Here is a 21519-nt window from a genome sequence, read left to right as displayed (position 1 = left end):
TTTCTCTTTGGGGGGAAAACTCCTTTGTGTGTAATGTATTATTAGTTGAAGATGCAGGAGCTTTATCAGACTTTAATTTCTGATTGAAAGGTGTGATACAGTTGTTTCTGTCTGTGTATGCAGAACTATTCATGTCAGATAGTTAATGTGTTTAACTCCCAGCTATTGTTGAAATGCTCGGCCCCTGCAGTTTTGTTGCAAAGATGCTCTGCATGTTCTCACTAAAATTTTTTGCCCTACATATGCCTAGTGCTGACCAAATTGTAATTATAAACTCTCCTTTGTTCTTTTTTCATGTAGCTATTTTAAGAAGCCACTGAACATATACCTTGGATTTATTCCAGAAATGATTTTCATGTCATCACTGTTTGGATACCTCGTTATTCTCATTTTCTACAAATGGACAGCCTACGATGCTCACACATCAAAGGATGCACCAAGCCTTTTAATCCATTTTATCAACATGTTTCTCTTCTCCTATAGTGATCCCAGTAATAAGATGCTTTATAAAGGGCAGGTACGTGCTTTTGCTAGAATAAGCTCAGAGATGCTTCATGATATTAGAGTCTTTAATTGACCTTATAATTGCGAAATCAAGTGTGAAGCTGCCACTGAATCATCTGAGACTTGTTTCTTTTCCAGCAAGGGCTCCAGTGTTTCCTTGTGGTGGTGGCGTTGCTGTGTGTGCCCTGGATGCTGGTAGCTAAACCCCTGGTCCTTCGCCATCAGTATTTAAGGAGAAAGCACTTGGTGGGTGACTACCTCTTCTATTTGCAATATGAAAATGAATTACGGTTGAAAAATTATTTTTTCCGCCTTAATCTTGGATACGTAGGTTCACGCTGCATTGTGACATGTAAAACATTGGGTTTTTTGCGTATTCCTGAGCATAAAAGGCAGGTGGGTCTTACTGGAGGCAAAGTATTGCCTGCCTGCTTCTCAGATCTGCATCCAGCATCAAACCTGCTTTCAAAAACCCTTTATGTTGGTGGTGATTAAAAACTGGCTTGGGCTTTGTCAGCCTTCAGTCCTACAGGTTGCTGGATGCACTTCTGTGCCTTTGCCAGCCTGACAATGTAAAAGCTGAGATTTAAGCTTAATTGGCTGGCAGACTTTCCAGCTATCTTTGTTAAAGCAGTTTGGATGGTAAAAAATAACAAAAGGAAAAAAAAAATAGACTCACGCAGTTATTATGTGAGAGGTGGTCTTCTGGGGTACTCTTCAAGGTTTCCAAGTGTACCGTGAAGTATCTTGATATAAAAATGCAGGAACCTGGCACACGTGCACTGAGGATACTTGAAAATTCTCCCTGCATGTCTGGCAGACAGCTTGTAGGATGTTAAGTGAGTCGAAGATCAGTTCAGTTAAAGACACTCCCTCTCCCTTCTCTGACCATCTTTCATCCTCCCATGTCCCCTCCATCCGTCTCCCTTTCTCTTTTTGTTTTCTTCCTCCTCCCTTTTCTTTTTCTTCCATTCACTATCAGGAAGGGCAACCCGTGGAGGCCCAAGTCAGCACAGTCCCGAACGAGCAGGCACTAGAGGCAGCAGCGGCTGCAACAGTGAGTGGATTGACAAAAAAAATCACCCGTTGGATTTAAAGATGGGAGTTGGCTTTCTATCTAATTATCAAGAGAGCGTGGAATGTATCTGAATTTCCTAAGTGAATGACAACTGCACCTTTAGGGTGAAAAAAACCACTTTCTCTTGGAAAGAGGAAAGTTCAGCAAAATTGATACATTCGGGAAGAACTACCAGGCTGAAGGAGAATAGTTATGTGTGCACAGAATGCAGAGACACTTCTTTGCAGGAGTGCTGCTGAAATCAAAACCTGCCGAGCAGCACGAAAAGTACCTTCCCACCACAGCCCCCCAGGTTAAGTTCCCCTTTTTAACTTCTCTTGGGTATTTGTCGAAGGATTCTCCTCCGTGAAGCATTTCTGTTTGCATTATGTGTTCCCAAACATCATGTTTATGTGACGGCCTCCCAGCAACTTCATCTCAGAAATCACTGGGGTTTTGACACCTGTGCCCTTGTAGACACTTAGACTGGAAACTACTATAAAAGGGTCACGCACAAATAAGTCTCTCGATTGTGTACTTTTTACTTATTTGTGCCTGACCCTACAGACAGCCTTTTACTGCTAGAGTTTTTCTGGCAAAGATCGCAGCAGTTCCCTTTGGCCCTTCCCAAAACTGCGTATTTTGACTTGTTTTTAGTTGTGCACGCTGCCTGTCCAACTAGGAACTGTAAAAATCACAAACTATACGAAGCACATTGTGCGCTCCACATGTCAAACGCGCTTCAGGCGCTTTTTAGCTGTTGGCCAGTGTTTCTGTTGTGACATTTTTAAACAGCCTCGCAGAAATATCAGAAATTAAAATGGATCTTTTGCGCGTTACCCGTATTAAGTGCATCTAAATACAAGAAGCTGCAAGGGAAGGTCTTTGTATGAGGTGTGGTTAGACGTATAAAGTAAACGATTAGAGCTTTTGGAGCCATGTTTAGATTGGATAGTTTAACAGAAAACAGATACAAGTAGAATGTGAGCGAAAAGCTGCCGAAGTGCAAATTCATGTGGGTTAGAAATACACAAACAGAATACTGATACTAGTCATCCGTAACTTGTGATGTTGCAAAGGTGCTGAAAATCCTAATAGAAGCATTGTCTTACTTATAAATGTGGGGTGTCTTTTCATTTTATTTCTATTTTCAGAGCATAAATTGGGTTTGAGAAACCCAACAAAAGTCTTTAATTCACTTCTGGCATTTTGGGCAAGTGTATAGTTCAGCCTAAAATAAAAGCAGGTTTTAGAAACAAATTATTTAAAAGAACATGGAGCAGCCGTTCCGGTGGTATGGCAGAGCAATGAGCTGTGAAAGCAAATGGTCACGGGGTCTTAAACCTCCTTGGTTTGCGTAGTCATCCCTAAATTTACAAAGTCTTGATGTGTCGAGTTAGCCTGTTCATGTTCCACGTCACAGATGACACTCATACAGTGCTAAAGCTGGATACGGGGCCTTTTGTTTCCTTCTGTGGCGTTTTCATTTGCCTCTCTAGGTGGGTGAGACTCACAGGTTTTAATTTATAGTTCCTTGAATCAGTCATGAGCATTTTCTGTGTTCGGAGCATCTGGAGGGAGATGAAAATCCTGCTGTACAGCGCTCAGAGCTGCTGGCTGAACAGAAATCCAAAGATAACGATGTGCAAGTCAGGCTTTTGTTGTCTAATATGCATTGACATTGCATATAAGCTCTGCTTATATGATGACCAACAGGTCTGTGCATCCTTTCTTGGTGGTAAGAGGGTCTAGAGGAGGAAGCCTGATGTAAATCAGATGTTAACTGCAATGGGTACAGTTGTCAGGTGAGAGGAGCTCCTGACTATCGAAGTTTCAGCTTTGTGGATTATTCTTTTGTATTTGGAGTGCAATGGATTACAGCCAAGTGTCAGATCTTGAATGTCAGAACAAACATCTGGCACAAGGTAGAATTTCCAAGCAAGGGAAAGTCTGATTTGGTGGGGAGCAAGCGTGTTTATGTGTATTTGTGTCGGTCCGTTCTGCTTTGGGTCACCACTCTGTGACTCGTTTCGTTTGCAGCAGCAGTGCTGGGTCAGTGCTTGTCCAACAAAAAAACCCCTTGGTCTGTTTTGCCAGCAAATGTCCTCTTGAGAAATGTGCCTTTTAATTTTACTTAGGCTTGCGGTTACTTTGTAGAAATGCATCAAGTGTTCACTCAGACAGACTTTTTTTTCCCCAGCCCTAGCAGGAATCAGCATCTTTCCCATCCAAGCTGGGAATTAGAATTGTACAGCTGGCTTAACCTGGGCCTTACTACTTAATATTTTGTTCTCTTCTGTGAGCTGCTGCTGCACGTGGAGTCTTTAAGAAACATGCGCTCTTGCGGTAAAACCCAAACGACACTTTGCTCTTTCTTTTTTCCACACGTTGTTAGGGAACGCACAACTTCGGTGGGATCCGGGTGGGCAACGGACCGACTGAGGAGGATGCTGAGATCATTCAACACGACCAGTTATCCACCCACTCCGAGGAGGGGGAAGAGGTGAGCACTGACCGTCCTCGCTCTCAGGGCAACGCAGAACCTGCTATTTATAGGGGGGTTTTTAATGTATTTACCGATTTCCGAGCTGTTTAAATAGCAACGTTTTCAGTGAAGCGTTTCCATCACAGTTTTCATACAGACTGTCTCATGGTCATTCCCAAGGGCTCCAGAAAAAGCAGTGTAATTGGCATATAAAGGGAAATGTGGCTCTGTTTGTCCGCTCTACAAAGAACCGTCAATTTAGGGGCTGCGGGTGGCGCATGCACCTCATGCTCGGGTGCAGCGTGTTTGTGCTCCCTGCTGCTCCAGAGTCAGCCAAACCCAAGGGCTGTATTTCTGCAGCAGTGAAATCTTGCTTATATATTCATTTTAACTGTTAGGGGTAATATTAGTTATTTACTTTCTGTCTGGTAGAGAGGAAAAAGGAGCTGATCTTATGTAATATGGGAATATTCCAGTGCCTCTTAATTCTCCAGCAGTTTCTTGCCTCTGTAGCACGTGACGTGTTATTGCTTTACTGGGTCGTGTTTTGGAGGGAATAATTGAATGTGTTCATGATTAATGTTGTGATTGAGACACCGCACTAAATGTAAACTTATGTTTTCAAGCCTACGGAGGATGAGGTGGTAAGATACAGCGGCTTTGCCTTCATGTGTACCCGGACCATTTCCCATCGGTGTCAAACACCTGCTGAATCAAACGTGTCATGACATCTTGTTTTCCAAAAGATCGAGCTATTTACATGTCACAGGCCATTTTTAATTCTTCATACATACATGCTCATTAAGAGACCTTTAATTACTTCATCTATACAGCTCGTTTGTCTTATCCCGTCTGCAGATCTTTCTTAGTTTACCTGCAAAGCTGCTAAGCTGGAAGTCTGAAACTGAAAAGTTTTTGCTTTTAAATTTCTGAAGAAGTCTCGCGTGCCTTATGTTGTGTCTTGGGTAATTCTGAACTGCAACAAACTGTTTAAAGATGTTTTTGTCCCCATTTTAAGGACAGTACTGGTTGTTGCCAGTCAGCAAATACAGCAAAACCAGTCCAGTCTCCAACAACTTCTCTAACCAGTATCTTTTCGTAAAAGAGAAGCTGCGTTCTGAGAAACTGCTCATTCGTAAAAATGCAACCCCGCTGATTCTCCCTCTCCCCAGCAAAGTGGTAACTGTCTCCAGCAGTTGCACGTGGCTGTAAATTGTCACTGTTTAAATATTTATCGCATTCCATTTACTGCACACTGATGTGCTGTGTGTGCGGGGAGGTCGCGCTGTTCACTGGGACGGGCTTTATTAAAGAACTTTGCAGTTCAAACTCTGTGGAGAAAGAATTAGGCTTTTGACGGTTAATTTAATGTAATTCTTTGAAATATTTATTGCCCTGGCTGTACTAGGGGAGAAACAAGGATATAAATAGCTTTCCGTGCATGCTTAGAGCATTAGTCACTTGACATATTTAAAACATCATGTTCGCTTAACTTAAGTATGAGCAGTCTCTGAAGCATGGATTAAATCCAAAATGTAGGGAATGCTTTCCCAAGCTGCAGAATAAGAAACTGTCCTACATGGCAGACTTCCTTATAAGTTCTTCTTTTATTATTAAAAAAAAAAATACCAGGACACAGAGACTTCGCCAAGGAATGGTGCACAAATGTGACTTTTTCAAGGTTGCTTTGGGCGTTATTTTTGCTTTCGAAAGGAGGCAAGTTCGCATCTTGCAAAATGTTCTTGCTGATCCTGTAGCAAAGGTACATACGCAGTATGGACTTGGAATTCTGTCTCCTTTTTCATAGAGGTACAGACAATTTACCAGTGAACTCATGTGAATACCATGTTGTTGCTGAGCAGTCTTTTCCTGGCAAAGCCCATGGCTGAATTTGAAATATCTCGGCTTGCATAGGCTAGAATGTGCAAACAATAATAGTCAAGCTGCAGCAGCGAGCTGCCGTTCTGCAAAACCCAGCAAAACAAGAGCGTTTTTCATTTCTAAAACTGACATGGCACACCAGGAGAAGACCGTATCGGTGTCTAACTTCAAACACGATGTCCTTGGTAATAGCACCAAGTCGTGTGCTCGTTTTTCCCCCGTCAGCCAAGCCTTCCAGCTGGCCATGCTCGCAGCCCTCTTCATGTTCTCCCTTCTCTTTGCAGTTTGACTTTGCCGATACCGTGGTGTACCAGGCGATCCACACCATCGAATATTGCCTGGGCTGCATTTCCAACACCGCGTCCTACCTCAGGCTCTGGGCTCTCAGCTTAGCCCACGCTCGTGAGTTTTCCTCGTGGATTTGAGGTTTATTATAATATATAATAACAGAATAAAAAATATCTATAATATAGACATATATTGAAATTTATTATAATATATCCATGTGTCTGATCACCCTGGGCAGGCGGTAGGTGAACGGTAGGAATTGAGGTTGCCTCTGGGAGCTCCGCTGTCGAGCGTTGCTAGAGAAGGATGGAGCTGTGTCTGCATTAGCTGGGAGTAATTAATTCAAAACACCAGCGTCTCTTTGCACAGCGCTCTGCTAAAAGTGGGGGGATGGAGTTCAAAGCACTGAATAAAGCAAAGAGCTGCCAAGCAAGGACTCTGCCCTATTGGAGGCAACATCCTGACATACTTGCCTGCTAAAACTGTTGTCCCTCTCGTTTCCCACCTCATTGTAGTGGGAGTTTGCTTTATTTTAGTTTTTGCTTTTTAAGTAAACTGTAGCAACCCTCCGTTCTTGCTGAGTGTTCTGAAATGAGCCCTTTTCTCCCGGCAGAGCTCTCGGAGGTGCTTTGGACCATGGTGATCCACATTGGCCTCAGCGTCAGGAGCCTGGGCGGAGGCTTTGGCCTCTTCTTCATATTTGCTGCTTTCGCTACCCTGACAGTAGCGATTCTGCTGGTCATGGAGGGGCTGTCGGCTTTTCTCCATGCTCTTCGCTTGCACTGGTGAGTTACTGGAACGTGCAGAACCAAAGCTCTTCATAGCAAGACAATTGATGTTACCTGGGCTGTGCACTAGCGCCATCTTCTAAAAAATGGTATTGATCCTTACACAGAAAAGCTAAGGCTATAAAATCAGGGTAGTGGATTATGCTGAGCCAAGGTCAGCAATGTTCAGGGGTGCAGGAGTACCACAAATCTACCTAAAACATCTTAAAGTCCTACAGCAGGTGTGCTCTGACAGCAAAAAGTCTTTAAAAGGGTCAGAGATTTCAGTCTTGTTTCTGGCGACTCACTGCTCTCTCCTGATTGTGTGCATAAAAATTGTGGAGAGAAACTTATCTCTACTTAAAACTAAGTTCCACCAAAGCTTTGTGAGCAGTGGGATGGAAGGGCTGTGCAAGATAGATGAGTATGCTTGTGGCTTCCAGTACAACGTCCCTTCCAGCCCAAACTATTCTATGATTCTGTGACATTTTTGTTCTCTCCTTTGGTCTGTTGCCTGGTTCTAAAGTTTGTTTCCCTTCATGTGCAGCAGCTGCTGAGTGCAGTTTCCTTCACGTGGTCTTGCTTGTCTTCATAAGACCTTGCATTGAGCAGGAGCGGCTTTTCTTCTCTTCCCTTTGGGGTACTGTGGAATAATAACCATTTCTTGCAGGTCTTGCTTATTGGCAGATGCTTTTGTAGCCCCTTTCCTGGCATTCTGAGGCCCCTGTGTATGCAGAGAGCCAGTAAACAAGAAGGAATTACTAGAGCGCTCATCGCTTTCTCTGCACCCAAGTACGGAAAGTGTTCAAGAGCTTTCTCTCATATTTAAGAGAGCTCATTGTTCCACTTCAGACTCTCTGGTGGGATCAAAGGAGCAATGTGGGAGTGGGTTTTGCTCACCTGGGGTTCTCCTCAGCCTGAAATGCAGGAGAGAACCTCATAGAATCATTGAATCATTTCAGTTAGAAAAGACCCTCAGGATCATCGAGTCCAACCATAACCTAACCCAAGTCCAGCACTAACTAAGTCCAGCACTAAGTCCAGCACTAACTCTCCTCTGGACTGTTCTGCTTGCTGCTGTCTCTTAAGGTATTTTCTTTCCTGGTAGATCAGGAGAAGGAAGTGAAGTCCCATGAAGTTCACAAGGAGTATTTTGTTGCTTAAATGGGAGGAAAAGGCTGTGACTGCTTTTTAAAAATTATTCTCGAAGTGAAAAAAGAAGCCAAGTGCCTTAAAAAAAAGGAAATAAAATCAGACTTCTTTTTTCACTTTTCCCCTGCTTCTGGGGAAGGAGCACTTTGTCCTTTTGCCCTCTCTGGCAGCCTGTGGGTGCAGAGCGGAGTGTCCCTGCGTTCCTGGGTGTTCGTAGCTGGAGCGGAGCTTCTCTCAGGGCTTTGGAGCTGTGGCCATCTTGTGCCCGGGGAGCCGCTGGGGGGGCCGCTGCTGCAAATGGCTGCGGGATTTTGCTGTTTTTCCTGGCGCCCAGCCTAGAAATCTTCATCCCAATCACTTGAGAACTTCTTGCTTGACTGGCTGGTGTTTCCTCATCCCGCTGTCACTACGACACGGTTGCATCACCGGGGAGGAAGGAGCTCTGCAAACGCTGTAACTTCAAGCAGCCCAGGAAGAGCAGAGAATAAGCAGAACTCTGACTCCGTATGTGGGGTTTTCCCATCCGCAGTTGCTTGTGAATTAGTGGATTTTCAAAGTTTTGCTTCTCCAGACTGCAGCGCTGCGTGGCGCATTTATGAACAGCAGACAAACAGTTCTGAACGGCTTTTCTTCTTGGCAGGCTCCGTGTTTTCTTTTTTTTTTAGCCAAAGGGATGGGCTCAGATAAGAGAGCGCGTTTTTCCGGAGATACCCGTCCTAATAACCACAAACTGCACTTGCGGATACCGCTCAGAGCACCTGCAACAAACGCGAACTGGAGGCTGCGGTTCAGCCAAGAGGTGGCTTTTCACATTGTCAGGCGATCTCTAAAGGGCAATTAAAAAATTGGCTGGAAATGTGTTAAGGGAAGATGCGTGTGACAGAAATAGGGTCACTGGTGCTGTGCAGGGCACTTGCTGGGGAACTGTGGAACCCAAGCTCTTAATGAGGCAGTATTTTCCCTAAATACATGTTTCAAAGTTGTAAAATTTTAATCTACTTTCTCTAAGAGAAAATCCGTTCAAGCTTAGGGCCTGACAAGCAAGTTTAAGGCAGTAATTGAGGCTGCAAGTAATCTGCTGAAATTATTTGGGGTTTGTTGGATTTTCGTTATCACAGAGGAGAGGAAAGCACCTGCAGTTCTTGAAAAGAACATACTGTTTACATTCCTTTTTGTTTCTGAATGCGAAATCAGGATGTTTCCAATGGGAGGTGTTCCCTTTTTAGGAGGGGGAGGTAAAAACACAGCTGAGCAGATGGGATTTTCTGGCTGTGGGAGACGAGTCACCTATGAGGAATTCCGAAGGTGTGGGTGGTTCAGCCTTCCTGGAAAGGAGGAGGAATTTAGCATTTGTTTTACTGGGGGGTTAAAAAAAAAAAGCACAAATTGTTCCATGTGCTCTGCCTATCAGTCCCAAATGAGGAAGAATTATTTTGTGCTTTTTGTTTTTTTCCAAAAGTGTGCATTCTTTCAGCAGGCTGGGGTTTTTTTTGGGGGGGAAGGACTCTGAGTGCTGCCAAGTCTGCAGGCGTGTGTGTCGGAGCTGTACCCCACATCGTGCTGTTCAATCCTTTCACCGTAACATCGCTTTTCTGAAATATTTTACCCTTCTGTTTGCTTTTCAGTAACGTAGTTTGACATGAATAGATTTAGATTAAATTCGCTTCTTTTTTTCGAAGCTCTTCTAATGTGAGCAAACACAGACTTTGCCCAAAAGGAGAAGTTTGTGACTGGATTCAAAGCAGGGTCTCAACATCACGAGTTGCTGCAGGAATGCGGTTTCAGCGGAGCTGTTTTCCTGCGTAAAGCGGTATTTTAGGCTCAGTTTTAGGCCTGATTTAGAATGGGAAGCTCTTTTCCCTGCTGCCCGAGGGGAGTGCTGCTTTTTGAGAGGCACGAGCGCGCTGGAGCCGCATCGGGAGCCGTGCAGCCCAGCTCCCCACCCGCCTGCCGGAATTTTATTTTTCTTTGTAAAGGTCACGAGGCAGAGCTTGCGTTTAGCGCGACCGTAGGAACACGCTGCTGCTCTAAAAGGCAAGTCTGGTGTAAGCGCGGGACAGAACGACCCACGGTGCCGCATACGAAGCTGCTCCCCTTTTTGGGGGAAAAAAAAAAAAATTACCGCAACAACCTCTACGCAAACACCCCAATCGCTTTCGGACTGCGAGGGGTTCTCTGAACCGCAGGCGACCCCGGGCGGCGTTGGCACAAGTCTTTCAGAATATAAATACCCAGTAGGAATTCGCACTTGTAGTAAATGAAAGTTCGGGTTCCTGCTCAACAACTGTCCCCGCGGTTGCTTCCCACAGGAGCTGCCTCGTTTTCCAGACTGTGGGGTTGGAAAATCCACATGAGTACAGTCCAGTGAATGCTTAAACTAATTATTAATACAAAAAAAAGCTGAAGAGTGGGTTTTTCTTTAATGCTGACTGCCAGAAAGCTTGCTAGTCTGTTTATTTACGGTGCAGTGCTAACTGTCTAGTAAATTCTCCTGCAGAACTTGATCGCTGATGGGAGACGGAGCAAAGTTCAGCAGTAGAGCTGGTACACGTGACGGTGATCCTGGAAACAGTGGTGTCTCCTACCAAAAAAAGGACCTTGGATTCAGGGTGTTCCAGTAGACAATTGCAGAAAAAAAAAACCCACACAAAATATTTAAGCCTTGTTTATTTGCTTAAATACACTTTTTCACTAGTTCCCTAACCTTATAACAGCCTCTCCCTGAGTTTCAGGCATCCAATTGTGTCCAAAAGGAGCTTTTGTATGTCAGGGCCAGCTGGAACGCCTAATCATCAGGGTTAAAATTTCATTTACAGGGGGTTCTGTGTGACTCAGATACCCAGCCCTCTGCCTCCTGTTTCCCTTTGCTTACAGAATAGTCCCTTAGTCACAAGATACTTGTGGAGATTATCAGGGTTCCTGAAAAACCGGAGCGCGTTGGCGAGGAGCCCGTCCTCCCCCGCGGAAAATCCTGCTCATCCCAGGGATTCCTCTGCGGGGAACTCTGTGGATCTGGATGAACAGGCAGCAGATATGAGCAGAAAGCTGGTTTGGTTTGGCTTTTGGATTTGTTTTTTGGATGTTTCCCTCTCTGGCTCTGTTGGGAAATCACTTTTTCTGCCAGCCGAAATACCAGCAGCTCTGGAGTTTGCTGTGATTCCTCATTTGGAAAAAAAAAAAAAAATTCAAGTCTGCCTTTTTGCGCTTCATAAAAACACTTCTCCTGAATCGTGTTAAATTTCTCTACAATTTGCTGTCACTTCGTGACTTTTTTTTTTTCTTTTTTCACTGGATCACGCAATGGAAAGTGTTTCTCACGAGGCTCATTGCTTGTTTTTACTGTGAATCATGGGATTATTATTTTTTTCCTTCCCTATTTGGCTCTTGCTGACCGTTGGCCAGTTCTCTAGAATATTTCTTTTTTTACACGGAGTTTATTAGGGGAAGCAGGCAAACAAGGCGACGTTAATGTTCGGCTGGAGACCTCAGGCACATCTCTAGCCAGGCAGAAGTTGTCATGTGGGGGTGAAGCAAATATACTTAAGTAAATAAACAGAAGTGGCTGATGAGGAACTCTGAGCACAGCATCATGCGATGGAGGTTTGTGCAAACCGAAGTGTGAACTTTGGTAATGAGATCTTATAGGAAACACTCCGTGCTCCGAGGTGCTGCTGCGGTTGGGGAGATCATTTGATTTTTGTTGCCCTTTTATTGCCCGCGGGGGTGGGATGGAAATATCTGGACAGTTCTGCTCTGCAAACAAAAATAGGGCGTTCGTGCCAAAAGATACGCTACATTATAATACCACTTTTTAAAGCTTTAATTTTTTGTAGCCAATAATCATCCTGTTAATGGAGTTCTTGCTAATTGCTCACTCGTATCTGAGAGCTGCCTTTTTAATGAGCAATCGCTCTTCCCTCTCTTGCAGGATCGAGTTCCAGAACAAGTTCTACACTGGCACTGGGTTCAAGTTTCTCCCTTTCTCCTTTGACACCATCCGCGAGGGGAGGTTTGATGATTAAAGACCCTCCGCTCGAGCGGTGTTCAACGTCGTGTACTTACGGCCAGGCCCTCTCCTGTGTGTCTGAGTTGCATGTAACCCTCCCGTAGTGAAAATAACTTATTGCAGCACCCTCAAGTGTTCCCATGGCGTTTCAGAGCCAAGAGCTTTGACATTCTCGGGTAATGAGTGACACTGGATCAAAGAAAACTTTTCGTTCCCGTAAGTTTACCACTGAAGATAGTAAGTGCATGAAGTGTCTGTGTGTGTAATAGTGTAGTTCTCGTGTTGTGAATTCCCTGGCAGGGATATCAGGGCAGCGTGAGAGAAATGCAGCTGTGGCTGAGCGGGCGTACGAGCACATGGAGAAAAGGCCTGACAACCTCAGCGCTGCTCGGGGAGAGATTTATTTTTTAAGAAGGTTTTCCGTGTGGATCCCGTGTGTCTCTGCCTCTGATTAAACAAATTCTGAGCAGTGGGCAGTTGACGATCCAGGGCGTTGTTCTCCTGCCTCCGAGGCTTCCACAAGTGCCATGTTTTAGTCTGACAAAACCAACGTCTCGTCCCGTGCAGAGATTTGAACTCCATCTGGGGCTTGAGGAGCCACTGTGAAGGGGCAGGACTTGGCCTCAGCTCATCGTACGGTGACTCTCTGGCCGCTGGTGATGGGGAGGCACCTCGTCCTTGCCGTGAAGGTTGTTCCTTTCTGCCGTGGAGCCGAGATGCTCCTGCAACTGTGCACCTGCACACTCATATCCCAGGCAAAGCCCAAGTCCAGCAGCCGGGGCCCTTCCACCTCTTGTTTCTGGAGCATCGGTGAGAACACGGTTTGGCTGCCGTGCAAACTGTTGTCTCAGGTACTGACCCCTGGCAGTGGAACCTCTTGGGTTTCTTGTTTGAAAATGAATCCCTGAGGCTGCAAAGCCCCAAGAGATACAGCCCGTGTAGACTTGGCATCAAGCAGAGGCAGCTTTTGCAAAGGTACCAGCAACACGTCATGGCAATTGTGTGCTTGGGGTCTAAGGAACCCTTCAAGGCAGAACAGATAACCCCATGGCACTGGAGTCTTGGTGATCTCTCCCCCCAGTAGCTGTTGCTTTATCTCCTGTGCAAGATGTGAATCATTTCTCATCCTCATGAACTCGCTGTAGCTGTAGGAGCAGTGGGATGTGTGTGTGTTAGTGCCGTGTGTAACTGTCGTGTTTCATTGTCACAGTGGATCTGAACTATTTGTGTATGGACAGATTAGAACGATAACCAGAATCACTGTCACCTGGAATCGAAGGGGAAACGCCACGCAGCGCAGGGCTGTTTCAGATCATGTGAGGAAGGTGTGTGCGCCCCGTACATCGCAAGGGATGTGTGCACGGAGCACAGCAATCCCTGCGCTGCGTGGGGGCACCTTCTGCTTAATCACTGTGTTTACAGGTAGATCGGCTGTTTGTTTACAATGGTAAGAAAGACAAAAAAAATCCAAACTGGTTTGCAAGCGGAGCAGTGACCCCAATCCTGCTGCCCAGGTGCAATGCACTGCTGACAGTCACTGTATAAAATAAATTAACTGCACTACAGGTGCTCTGGTCTCTTTTCTGCTTCCCCCTGCGCTCTCCGGCTGCTCTGGGGCTGGGGGGACTTGGGACCTTCAGCTTTTCTGCCCTGGGCTCCTGTCACCTTGAGGGCCAGTACAATGGGGTGGGCAGAGCTGGTTTGTGACATGACACCGGCTGAAATGTCTCTGCTTATTGAGCCCCGTCTGACATCCTGAGCGAAGGCGGCTGGGGCTGAGCAGGGGCCGTTTTGTCCCGGAGCCTCCTGCGTGCCCAGATAAACACGTTAACTGAGCAAAACCAGCGGTTATGCAGGAAGAAAAACGAAGGCTTGATTAAACCTGGCTGCTGTGGATTGTCTTTTCATGGGGACTGGAGCAAACCTGCTCTGCCTGCTTGGGGCTGCTGCTCTGCTCCTGCCCCCCCGAGTCACAGGCAGTCCCCCCATGGGGCTGTGTTTACTCAGGCCTTTCCTGCGGGGCCTGGAGCTGCCGGAGGGGTTTTTTCCACATGTGCGGAAGGGAGGAGCAGAAGGGAGGCTTCTGTGCGGGTTTGGCGATTGTGTTTGGAAGCTGTTGCAGCCCCGTGTGTTTCCCGTCTCCTGATGTCTCCCGGAGGGCGAGGAGCTGCTCTGGGCTGCTGGACGATGCCCCTTGTCCTCCCGCACCCCTCGGATGGGGAGACGGGTCCCCCGCTGCTGCCCGTGCCAGCTGTGTCCCGGGGACGCCCTCCCCTTTCACCCATCCCCTCTCTTGCACCACTCCGGAGCGCAATCACAATATTTCTGCCCGTTTCCATGGCTCTGCTTGGCTGATTTCATGGTTCTGCAGGCTGGCAGGGCAGGAGCCCCAGTCCCCTTGTGCTGGAGAGCTGGGGGGGAACCCTGAGCTCCCCCTTCCCTTCTGCACCAAAGGAGGTGGCCAGGCCGTCCCTTGCAGCCAGACTCTGTCCCTCCTGGAGCCCAGAGACCCTGGGCAGGTCACTGCTGCCCCCACCCCGGGGCCCGAGGGTGCAAAACGGGTGCGATGGCCGCGGGTGCACAGCGGGGCCGGGGTGCAGCCTCCCCTCGGGGATCCCCGGGGGTCCGTGCCCACCCGCTCCTCCGGCAGCAAGGGCTGAGCCCCTGCCTGCCTGCGCCCCGGGCCGAGCCGGGTCCCGGGCTGCTCCGGGGGGCACAGCCGGGGGCCTCCCCCGGGCACCGGCCGCAGCCCCGGGAGCCGGCGGGGACCCGCTGCCCGGTCTCGCAGCGACCTCTTCAGGCAGGAGCGGCCCCGGCCCGGGGGGGCCGCCGGGGTCCCGCGAGGGGCGGAGCCGGTACCGGTGGGCGCAGCCCCCGGAGCAGCCCCGGGAGCGGGTCTCAGCCCATCCCGGGAGCGCGGAGCCGGGCAGCGCCGTTCCCGCGGGGTGGCGGATGCTCCGGGCCGCGGTTCGCCCCGTGGCTGGAAAAAGTAAGACGTTATTTACAAAAGCAGCCTGGAGCCCCGGAGCCGCCGCCCCGGTCGGGCAGCCCGCGGACTCCCCGCGGGGGTCCCGGCTGCAGCCCCGGCCCCGCCACCCGCCCTGCCCGCCCACCCACCGCGGGCGGGGACGGGGCGGCGGCGGTCCCGGGGCAGCGGCTGCCCGTGCCCGTCCCGGCTGCCAGGACCGCGGAACCAGCGGCGCTCCCGGTACCGGCTCGGCCCCTCCCACCTCCGGTCCCGCCCCGGCCGTTCCGCGATTGGCGGAGCGCGGCGGCGCTGGGCCCGGGAGCGGCGATGGCGGCGGGACTGGGGATGTCGCTGTCGCTGCTGCTGCTGCTGCTGGTGGCACCGCGGGGGGACGCGGGGGACGCGCGGCAGGAGGCGGCGGTGCGGGCGCTGGCGCGGCGCTTGCTGGGCCCCCGGGCCGCCGCCGTGGAGCTCTCGGTGGAGCCGGCGCTGGCGGCGGGCGCGCCCGACACTTACCGGCTGCTCTCGCCGCCCGGTGCCGCCGTGGCCGTGGCCGTGACGGGCTCCAGCGGGGTGGCGGCGGCCGCCGGGCTGTACCGCTACCTGCGCGACTTCTGCGGCTGCCACCTCTCCTGGTCCGGTGCGCAGCTCCGCCTGCCCGACCCGCTGCCGCGGCTGCGGACCGAGCTCCGCGTCACCGCCCCCGGCAGGTAACGGGGCCGCGGGGGTCCCGCCGGGGGCCGCCCCGTCCCGGGGCTGCGGGCTGAGCTCCGGGCGCTGCTCACGCCTCGTTAGCCCAGGACAAGGCGCCTTTATGTAACGGGAACGGGGTCGGCAACGGGGCCGGGAATGGGAACGGGCCGGGAATGGGAATGGGAACGGGGCTGGGAACGGGGGGGGGCCAGCCCGCAGCCTCCCGCCTGCTCCCCCCCAGGTACCGCTACTACCAGAACGCCTGCACCCAGAGCTACTCCTACGCCTGGTGGGACTGGGCGCGCTGGGAGCGGGAGATCGACTGGATGGCGCTGAGTGGCATCAACCTGGCACCGGCTTTCGCGGGGCAGGAGGCGGCCTGGCAGCGGGTTGAGTATCGGGGTCCGCGGGAGCGGGCAGCGGGGTGGTGGCCGTGGGGCTGGCTGAGCCTCCGCCGCCCCACACAGGTGTACCGGTCCCTGGGGCTGAACCAGTCGGAGATCGACGTGTACTTCACGGGACCGGCGTTCCTGGCCTGGAACCGCATGGGGAACCTCCGCGGCTGGGCAGGGCCGCTGCCGCCAGCCTGGCACCTCAAACAGCTTTACCTGCAGGTACTGGGGGCACCAGGGCTCCCCACCCACCCGGGACAGACCTGTGCAAGCCCCTGCCCTGCTCCTCCAGGACAAAGTGCTCATGGAAGCTCGGAGGCTGCTGTTCCGTTCCCCAGGCTCCGGCAGTGCCCACGAGCCCCTCGCGGGGAGGTGGGAGATCCTCTCCCCCAACTGGCTCCCTCCTTCTCTCCCCCAGTACCGCATCGTGGAGCGGATGCGCTCGCTGGGGATGATCACGGTGCTGCCGGCCTTCGCGGGCCACGTGCCCCAGGGGGTTCTTCGGTAGGTGCAGCCCCACGTGCTCACGGACCCCACGGGTGGATCAGCCCTGGCTGCAGCTCCTCCCCCGGGGTCTCAGCCCTGGGCCTTTCCCAGGGTCCCACCTCTGGCCAGCACGAGCACACGGGCGCTCCTGGCGCTGTCACAGCTCCTGGCCCTCCTGTGCCCACAGCGGCTTCCCCGGGATGCTGCTCTGTCCCTGCGGGGGTGTGACAGTCCTGTCCTGCTCCCAATCCCTGTCTCTGCCATCCCATAGGGTCTTCCCACGTGTGAACGCCACTCGCCTCGGGGGCTGGAGCCACTTCGACTGCACCTACTCGTGTACGTACCTGCTGGACCCAGAGGACCCCATGTTCCAGGTGATCGGGACCCTCTTCCTGAAGGAGGTGATCAAGGAGTTTGGCACAGACCACGTCTATAGCGCCGACACCTTCAACGAGATGACTCCCCTCTCCTCCGACCCTGCCTATCTCTCCAGGGTCAGCAACGCTGTTTTCAGGTCGATGACGGGAGGTGGGTCAGCGCACGGTGCCAGCCGGGGGGAGGCAGCAGCTGGTCCCAGACCCTCAAAACCCCCTCTAAGAGGGGAGGTTGGTGTCCCCAGGGCCTTGTGGGACCCCTGCCTGCCCAGAGGGAACCCTCACCCCATGTACCTCTGTCCCCAGCCGACCCCGAGGCGCTGTGGCTGATGCAGGGCTGGCTCTTCCAGCACCAGCCGGATTTCTGGCAGCCGGCGCAGGTGCGAGCCCTGCTGCACGGCGTCCCCCTCGGCAGGATGATCGTTCTCGACCTCTTTGCCGAGTCCAAGCCCGTCTACCAGTGGACAGAGTCCTTCTACGGGCAGCCCTTCATCTGGTGCATGCTGCACAACTTTGGGGGCAATCACGGCCTCTTTGGCACCGTGGAGGCCATCAACCGCGGCCCCTTCGCCGCTCGCCGCTTCCCCAACTCCACCATGGTTGGCACCGGACTGGTGCCCGAGGGCATCGAGCAGAACGACATGGTGTACGAGCTGATGAACGAGCTGGGCTGGCGCCAGGAGCCCCTCGACCTCCCCAGCTGGGTGACCCGCTACGCCGAGCGCCGCTACGGTGCCCCGAACGCTGCGGCGGCCGGTGCTTGGCGGCTGCTCCTCCGCAGCGTCTACAACTGCACCGGGGTCTGCGTCAACCACAACCGCAGCCCGCTGGTGCGCCGGCCCTCCCTGCGCATGGACACGGAGCTGTGGTACAACGCCAGCGACGTCTATGAGGCTTGGCGCCTGCTGCTGAGCGCCGGCGCGGAGCTGGGCGCCAGCCCCACCTTCCGCTACGACCTGGTGGACGTCACCCGGCAGGCGGCTCAGCAGCTGGTGAGCGACTATTACGTGAGCATCCGCCGGGCTTTCCAGAGCCACACGCTGCCGGAGCTGCTGACGGCTGGCGGCGTGTTGGTGTACGACCTGCTGCCGGAGCTGGACGGCCTCCTGTCCAGCCACAGCCTCTTCTTGCTGGGCCGCTGGCTGGAGAGCGCCCGCGCCGTGGCCACCAGCGACCAGGAGGCCGAGCAGTACGAGCTGAATGCCCGGAACCAGGTGACACTCTGGGGACCCAACGGGAACATCCTGGACTATGCCAACAAGCAGCTGGGGGGGCTGGTGCTGGACTACTATGGCGTGCGCTGGAGCCTCTTTGTCTCCGCGTTGGTGGAGAGCCTCAACTCGGGCAGCCCCTTCCACCAGGACCAGTTCAACCAGGCTGTCTTCCAGGTGGAGAGAGGCTTCGTCTACAACAAGAAGCGCTACCCGGCCGTGCCGGCTGGGGACACACTGGGCATCTCCAGGAAGCTGTTCCTCAAATACTACCCCAGCACCCTGCAGCGCGGCCGGGCCGGGCCGGCGTGACTTTGGGCTGTGCCTCCCTGGGGAGGGAGGGCAGGGACCGTGTGCCCTCCTCCGGCCAGGCTCCCGCAGCTCCTGGGTGATGGCTGCGTCCTGGAATGAAGGCGCAGAGCCCCGGTGGCCCCCAGCCAAGCTGGATGTGCCCAGGAGGGCTGGAAGCTGGATGGGGAGCAGACTCTGCCCCAAGGACTCATCCTGCGCCGTGCTCAGCCCTGCCTGGCTGCCCTGAGCGTGACTCCAAAAGCCGGGCTGCCCCAGGAGGTGAGGGCTCTGCTGCTCCAGCAATTCCAGTTGGAAGCTCAGGGGGAGCTGGGACTGTGCAGAGGGACAGGGGACACTTGTCCCTGCCCTTGCTGGCTGGTGGGGACAGTGATGGTGGAGAAGCAGCCAGGGAGGCAGCAGCGGGGGGCACAGAGCAGCCCCTGCCCCAGGGGGAAGGAGCGAACCAGCCTCATCCCTGGGGTAGCCCTGGGCGCTCCGTGGACGCCAGTGCTCGCGGGGACACTCCGCTGCACGGCACCGGCCACACTTGGTGCCTTTTGTATCGAAAGAGACTGCAGAGTTTTCTGCAGCGATGCTGGGGCTGCACTCCCTGGAATGGGGTTTTCTGAGTCTTTCCCCCCAGCTGGGGGGGCTCAGGCAGAGCCCGGCAGCATTAGGGGCCATCAGCCCACAGAGCAATTAAAGGCCTGGCCGCTGAGCGTTCTTTTCTCCCGTGTGTGTCCATCTCCTCTCCCCAGCGTGGGACCAGTGCGAAATGGGGCAGGGGAGCGGTGCTTGGCCCCGAGCCTGCATAGCAGGAGAAATGGGGTGTCTGGCACGGCAGGGCTGGCGCTGGCTCTGCCAGCCCCCCTTGTGCCCCAGAGTCTCCTCCCGCGGGGGGGTCCTGGCTCTGTGGGGTCTTTATCGCAGCAGCTGCGCAAGCATCAAGGCGCAGGGAGCCCCGAGCGCGGGCAGGGAGGTGGGTGGAGGGGCCTTGAGATAAGGCGGCAGACACAACACCCGTGGCGGGGGGCGGGGGGACCCCCCTCCCATCCCTTTTAAACGGCGCGGCCCCCTCGGCCGGCACCGCCTGCCCATGGAGAAAACCACGGTGCTGATCACGGGCTGCTCCTCGGGCATCGGCCTGGGCCTGGCCGCGCGTCTGGCAGCCGATGCCGCTCGCAGGTTCAAAGGTAAAGGGGCGATACTGCGCCGGGGGGGCTGCCACCCCCGGGGGTCCTCAGTGGTACCCGGGGTGGGCAGCTCGGTGGCATCGGTGCTGGTGGCCGCGCTCTCTCCCGCAGTGTTTGCCACCATGCGGGACGTGGCCAAGGGCGAGCGGCTGCTGGCGCACCTGGGGGGCTGCTGCCCCGACACGCTGGAGGTCCTGCAGCTCGATGTCACCGACCCGCGCTCGCTGGCGGCCGCTGCGCGGCGGGTGCAGGGGCAGCGGCTGGATGTGCTGGGTAGGGATCTTCCCGGTGTCCCCATTGTCCCTGGGGTGGCTGGAGGGACCTCTCTGTGGTCGCCAACCCTCCTCAGGGCACTGGGAGCAGGTGCCGAATCACAGGAGGTGCTGGCAGTTCTGGGATGGGGTGTGTTTGGCGGGGCAGGAGCTGGGTTTGGGGTGCTGAGGATCGCTGGCCCTCACATTCCTGTCTTCTGGAACTTTGACGGTGCTGGGGAGTGAGCAGGGGGTGCGGTGCCCAGCTCACCAGTACTGTGCCCACCAGTCTGCAACGCGGGGGTGGGACTGATGGGACCCCTGGAGACCTGCTCCGACCAAGCCATGAAAACCGTCTTCGACGTGAACCTCTTCGGGGCCATCCGCACCATCCAGGCGTTCCTGCCCGCCATGAAGCGCCGCAAGGCCGGGCGGATCATCGTCTCCAGCAGCATCGGGGGGCTGCAAGGTGGGACCCCCAGGACCCTGGAGCACGGGGAGCCGCGGGGAAGGGACTCGGTGCTCAGGGTGCGGCTCTGCCCCAGGGCTGCCCTTCAACTCCGTGTACTGCGCCAGCAAGTTTGCAGTAGAGGGGTTGTGCGAGAGCTTGGCCATCGTCCTGCAGCCCTTCAACATCCAGTGAGTACTGGTAGCACCGCGGGGAGCTGCGCTCCTGCCCAACGGGCACCAAGATGGAGGGATGTTGGGATGCTGGGATGAGGGGATGCTCACACCTGGCTTGGGGCTGCTCACTCCCGCAGCCTGACACTGGTGGAGTGCGGACCCGTCAACACCAGCTTCCTGGCCAACCTGCAGCGCCCAGACCCCGAGGACAGCGAGCTGCAGGACCTGGATGCTGAAACACGGGGACTCTACCGCCGGTACCTGCAGCACTGCCAGAGCCTCTTCCGTGAGACGGCCCAGGAGGTGGAGGAGGTCCTGCAGGTGGGATGGGGGCTCGGCACTCGGGAGGGGTCTGTGCCCGGGGGGGGGCTGTGGGGACAGGTCTGACCCCTCTGTGGTGCCAGGTGTTCCTGGAGGCCATCAGCACCCCCTGCCCTCCCCTGCGCTGCGTCACCACCCAGCTCTTTGCCCCGCTCTTACGCCTGAGGTTGGCCAACCCCCATGGCTCTGCGTATGTCCAGGCCATGCACGACTTCGTGTTCGGCCACGGCGAGGCCGGCGGGGACCAGCCCTGAGCAGAGCCACTGAGATGCCGGGGCTGGCCCCCCAGCCCTGCGATGTCCGTCCTGGCTGGGGCATCTCGGTCCCACGGTGTCGCCAATAAAGCCCTTTGCAGCCGCACAGCTCCCGGTTCCATCCCTCTCATCACAGCCCTGCCCGGGGGCTGGCAGGGGTTCAGCCCGGCCCCCGGCGGGGTTCAGCTCCGGGGTCCCGCGGGGGGTCCCCGGTACCCGGCCGTGCCCCGCGGGGCCGGCGGGGACCGTGCCCGGGGGTTCCCCGGTGCCGCCCGTGCCCGGTGCCGCGGGCGGGGGGCCGGGTCTGTCCTTCTCCTCCCT

The 21519-nt window shown here is 53.8% G+C and overlaps 3 protein-coding genes across 4 annotated transcripts in view; all 3 read left to right on the top strand.

Annotated features, from left to right (window-relative positions):
• Positions 1-13695, top strand: part of ATP6V0A1 (ATPase H+ transporting V0 subunit a1) — a 28374-nt gene extending 14679 nt beyond the window's left edge. For both annotated transcript variants that reach the window (XM_065651239.1, XM_065651238.1), the window contains exons 16-21: positions 301-517; positions 643-750; positions 3957-4064; positions 6212-6329; positions 6829-7000; positions 12063-13695. In XM_065651239.1, the coding sequence (XP_065507311.1) occupies positions 301-517; positions 643-750; positions 3957-4064; positions 6212-6329; positions 6829-7000; positions 12063-12156 (817 nt within the window). In that variant the 3' untranslated portion in view covers positions 12157-13695. The remainder of the gene's footprint in view (positions 1-300; positions 518-642; positions 751-3956; positions 4065-6211; positions 6330-6828; positions 7001-12062) is intronic.
• A 1740-nt stretch (positions 13696-15435) lies between these two features.
• NAGLU (N-acetyl-alpha-glucosaminidase) lies at positions 15436-19274 on the top strand. Its single transcript, XM_065651141.1, has 6 exons — positions 15436-15818; positions 16043-16190; positions 16269-16415; positions 16612-16697; positions 16951-17207; positions 17360-19274. Exons 1-6 carry the CDS (start codon positions 15436-15438, stop codon positions 18574-18576), a joined length of 2238 nt encoding a protein of 745 aa, XP_065507213.1. The 3' UTR covers positions 18577-19274.
• A 377-nt stretch (positions 19275-19651) lies between these two features.
• HSD17B1 (hydroxysteroid 17-beta dehydrogenase 1) lies at positions 19652-21271 on the top strand. The gene is made up of 6 exons (XM_065651287.1): positions 19652-19748; positions 19860-20021; positions 20289-20468; positions 20545-20638; positions 20761-20944; positions 21028-21271. The coding sequence occupies exons 1-6, from the start codon at positions 19652-19654 to the stop codon at positions 21196-21198; spliced, it is 888 nt and encodes a 295-aa protein (XP_065507359.1). The 3' UTR covers positions 21199-21271.
• The last annotated feature ends 248 nt before the right edge of the window (positions 21272-21519 follow it).

Source organism: Caloenas nicobarica, chromosome 24 (genome assembly GCF_036013445.1).
Source record: "Caloenas nicobarica isolate bCalNic1 chromosome 24, bCalNic1.hap1, whole genome shotgun sequence".
Classification (NCBI taxonomy): domain Eukaryota; kingdom Metazoa; phylum Chordata; class Aves; order Columbiformes; family Columbidae; genus Caloenas; species Caloenas nicobarica.
This window is presented reverse-complemented; position numbering and strand designations above follow the sequence as displayed.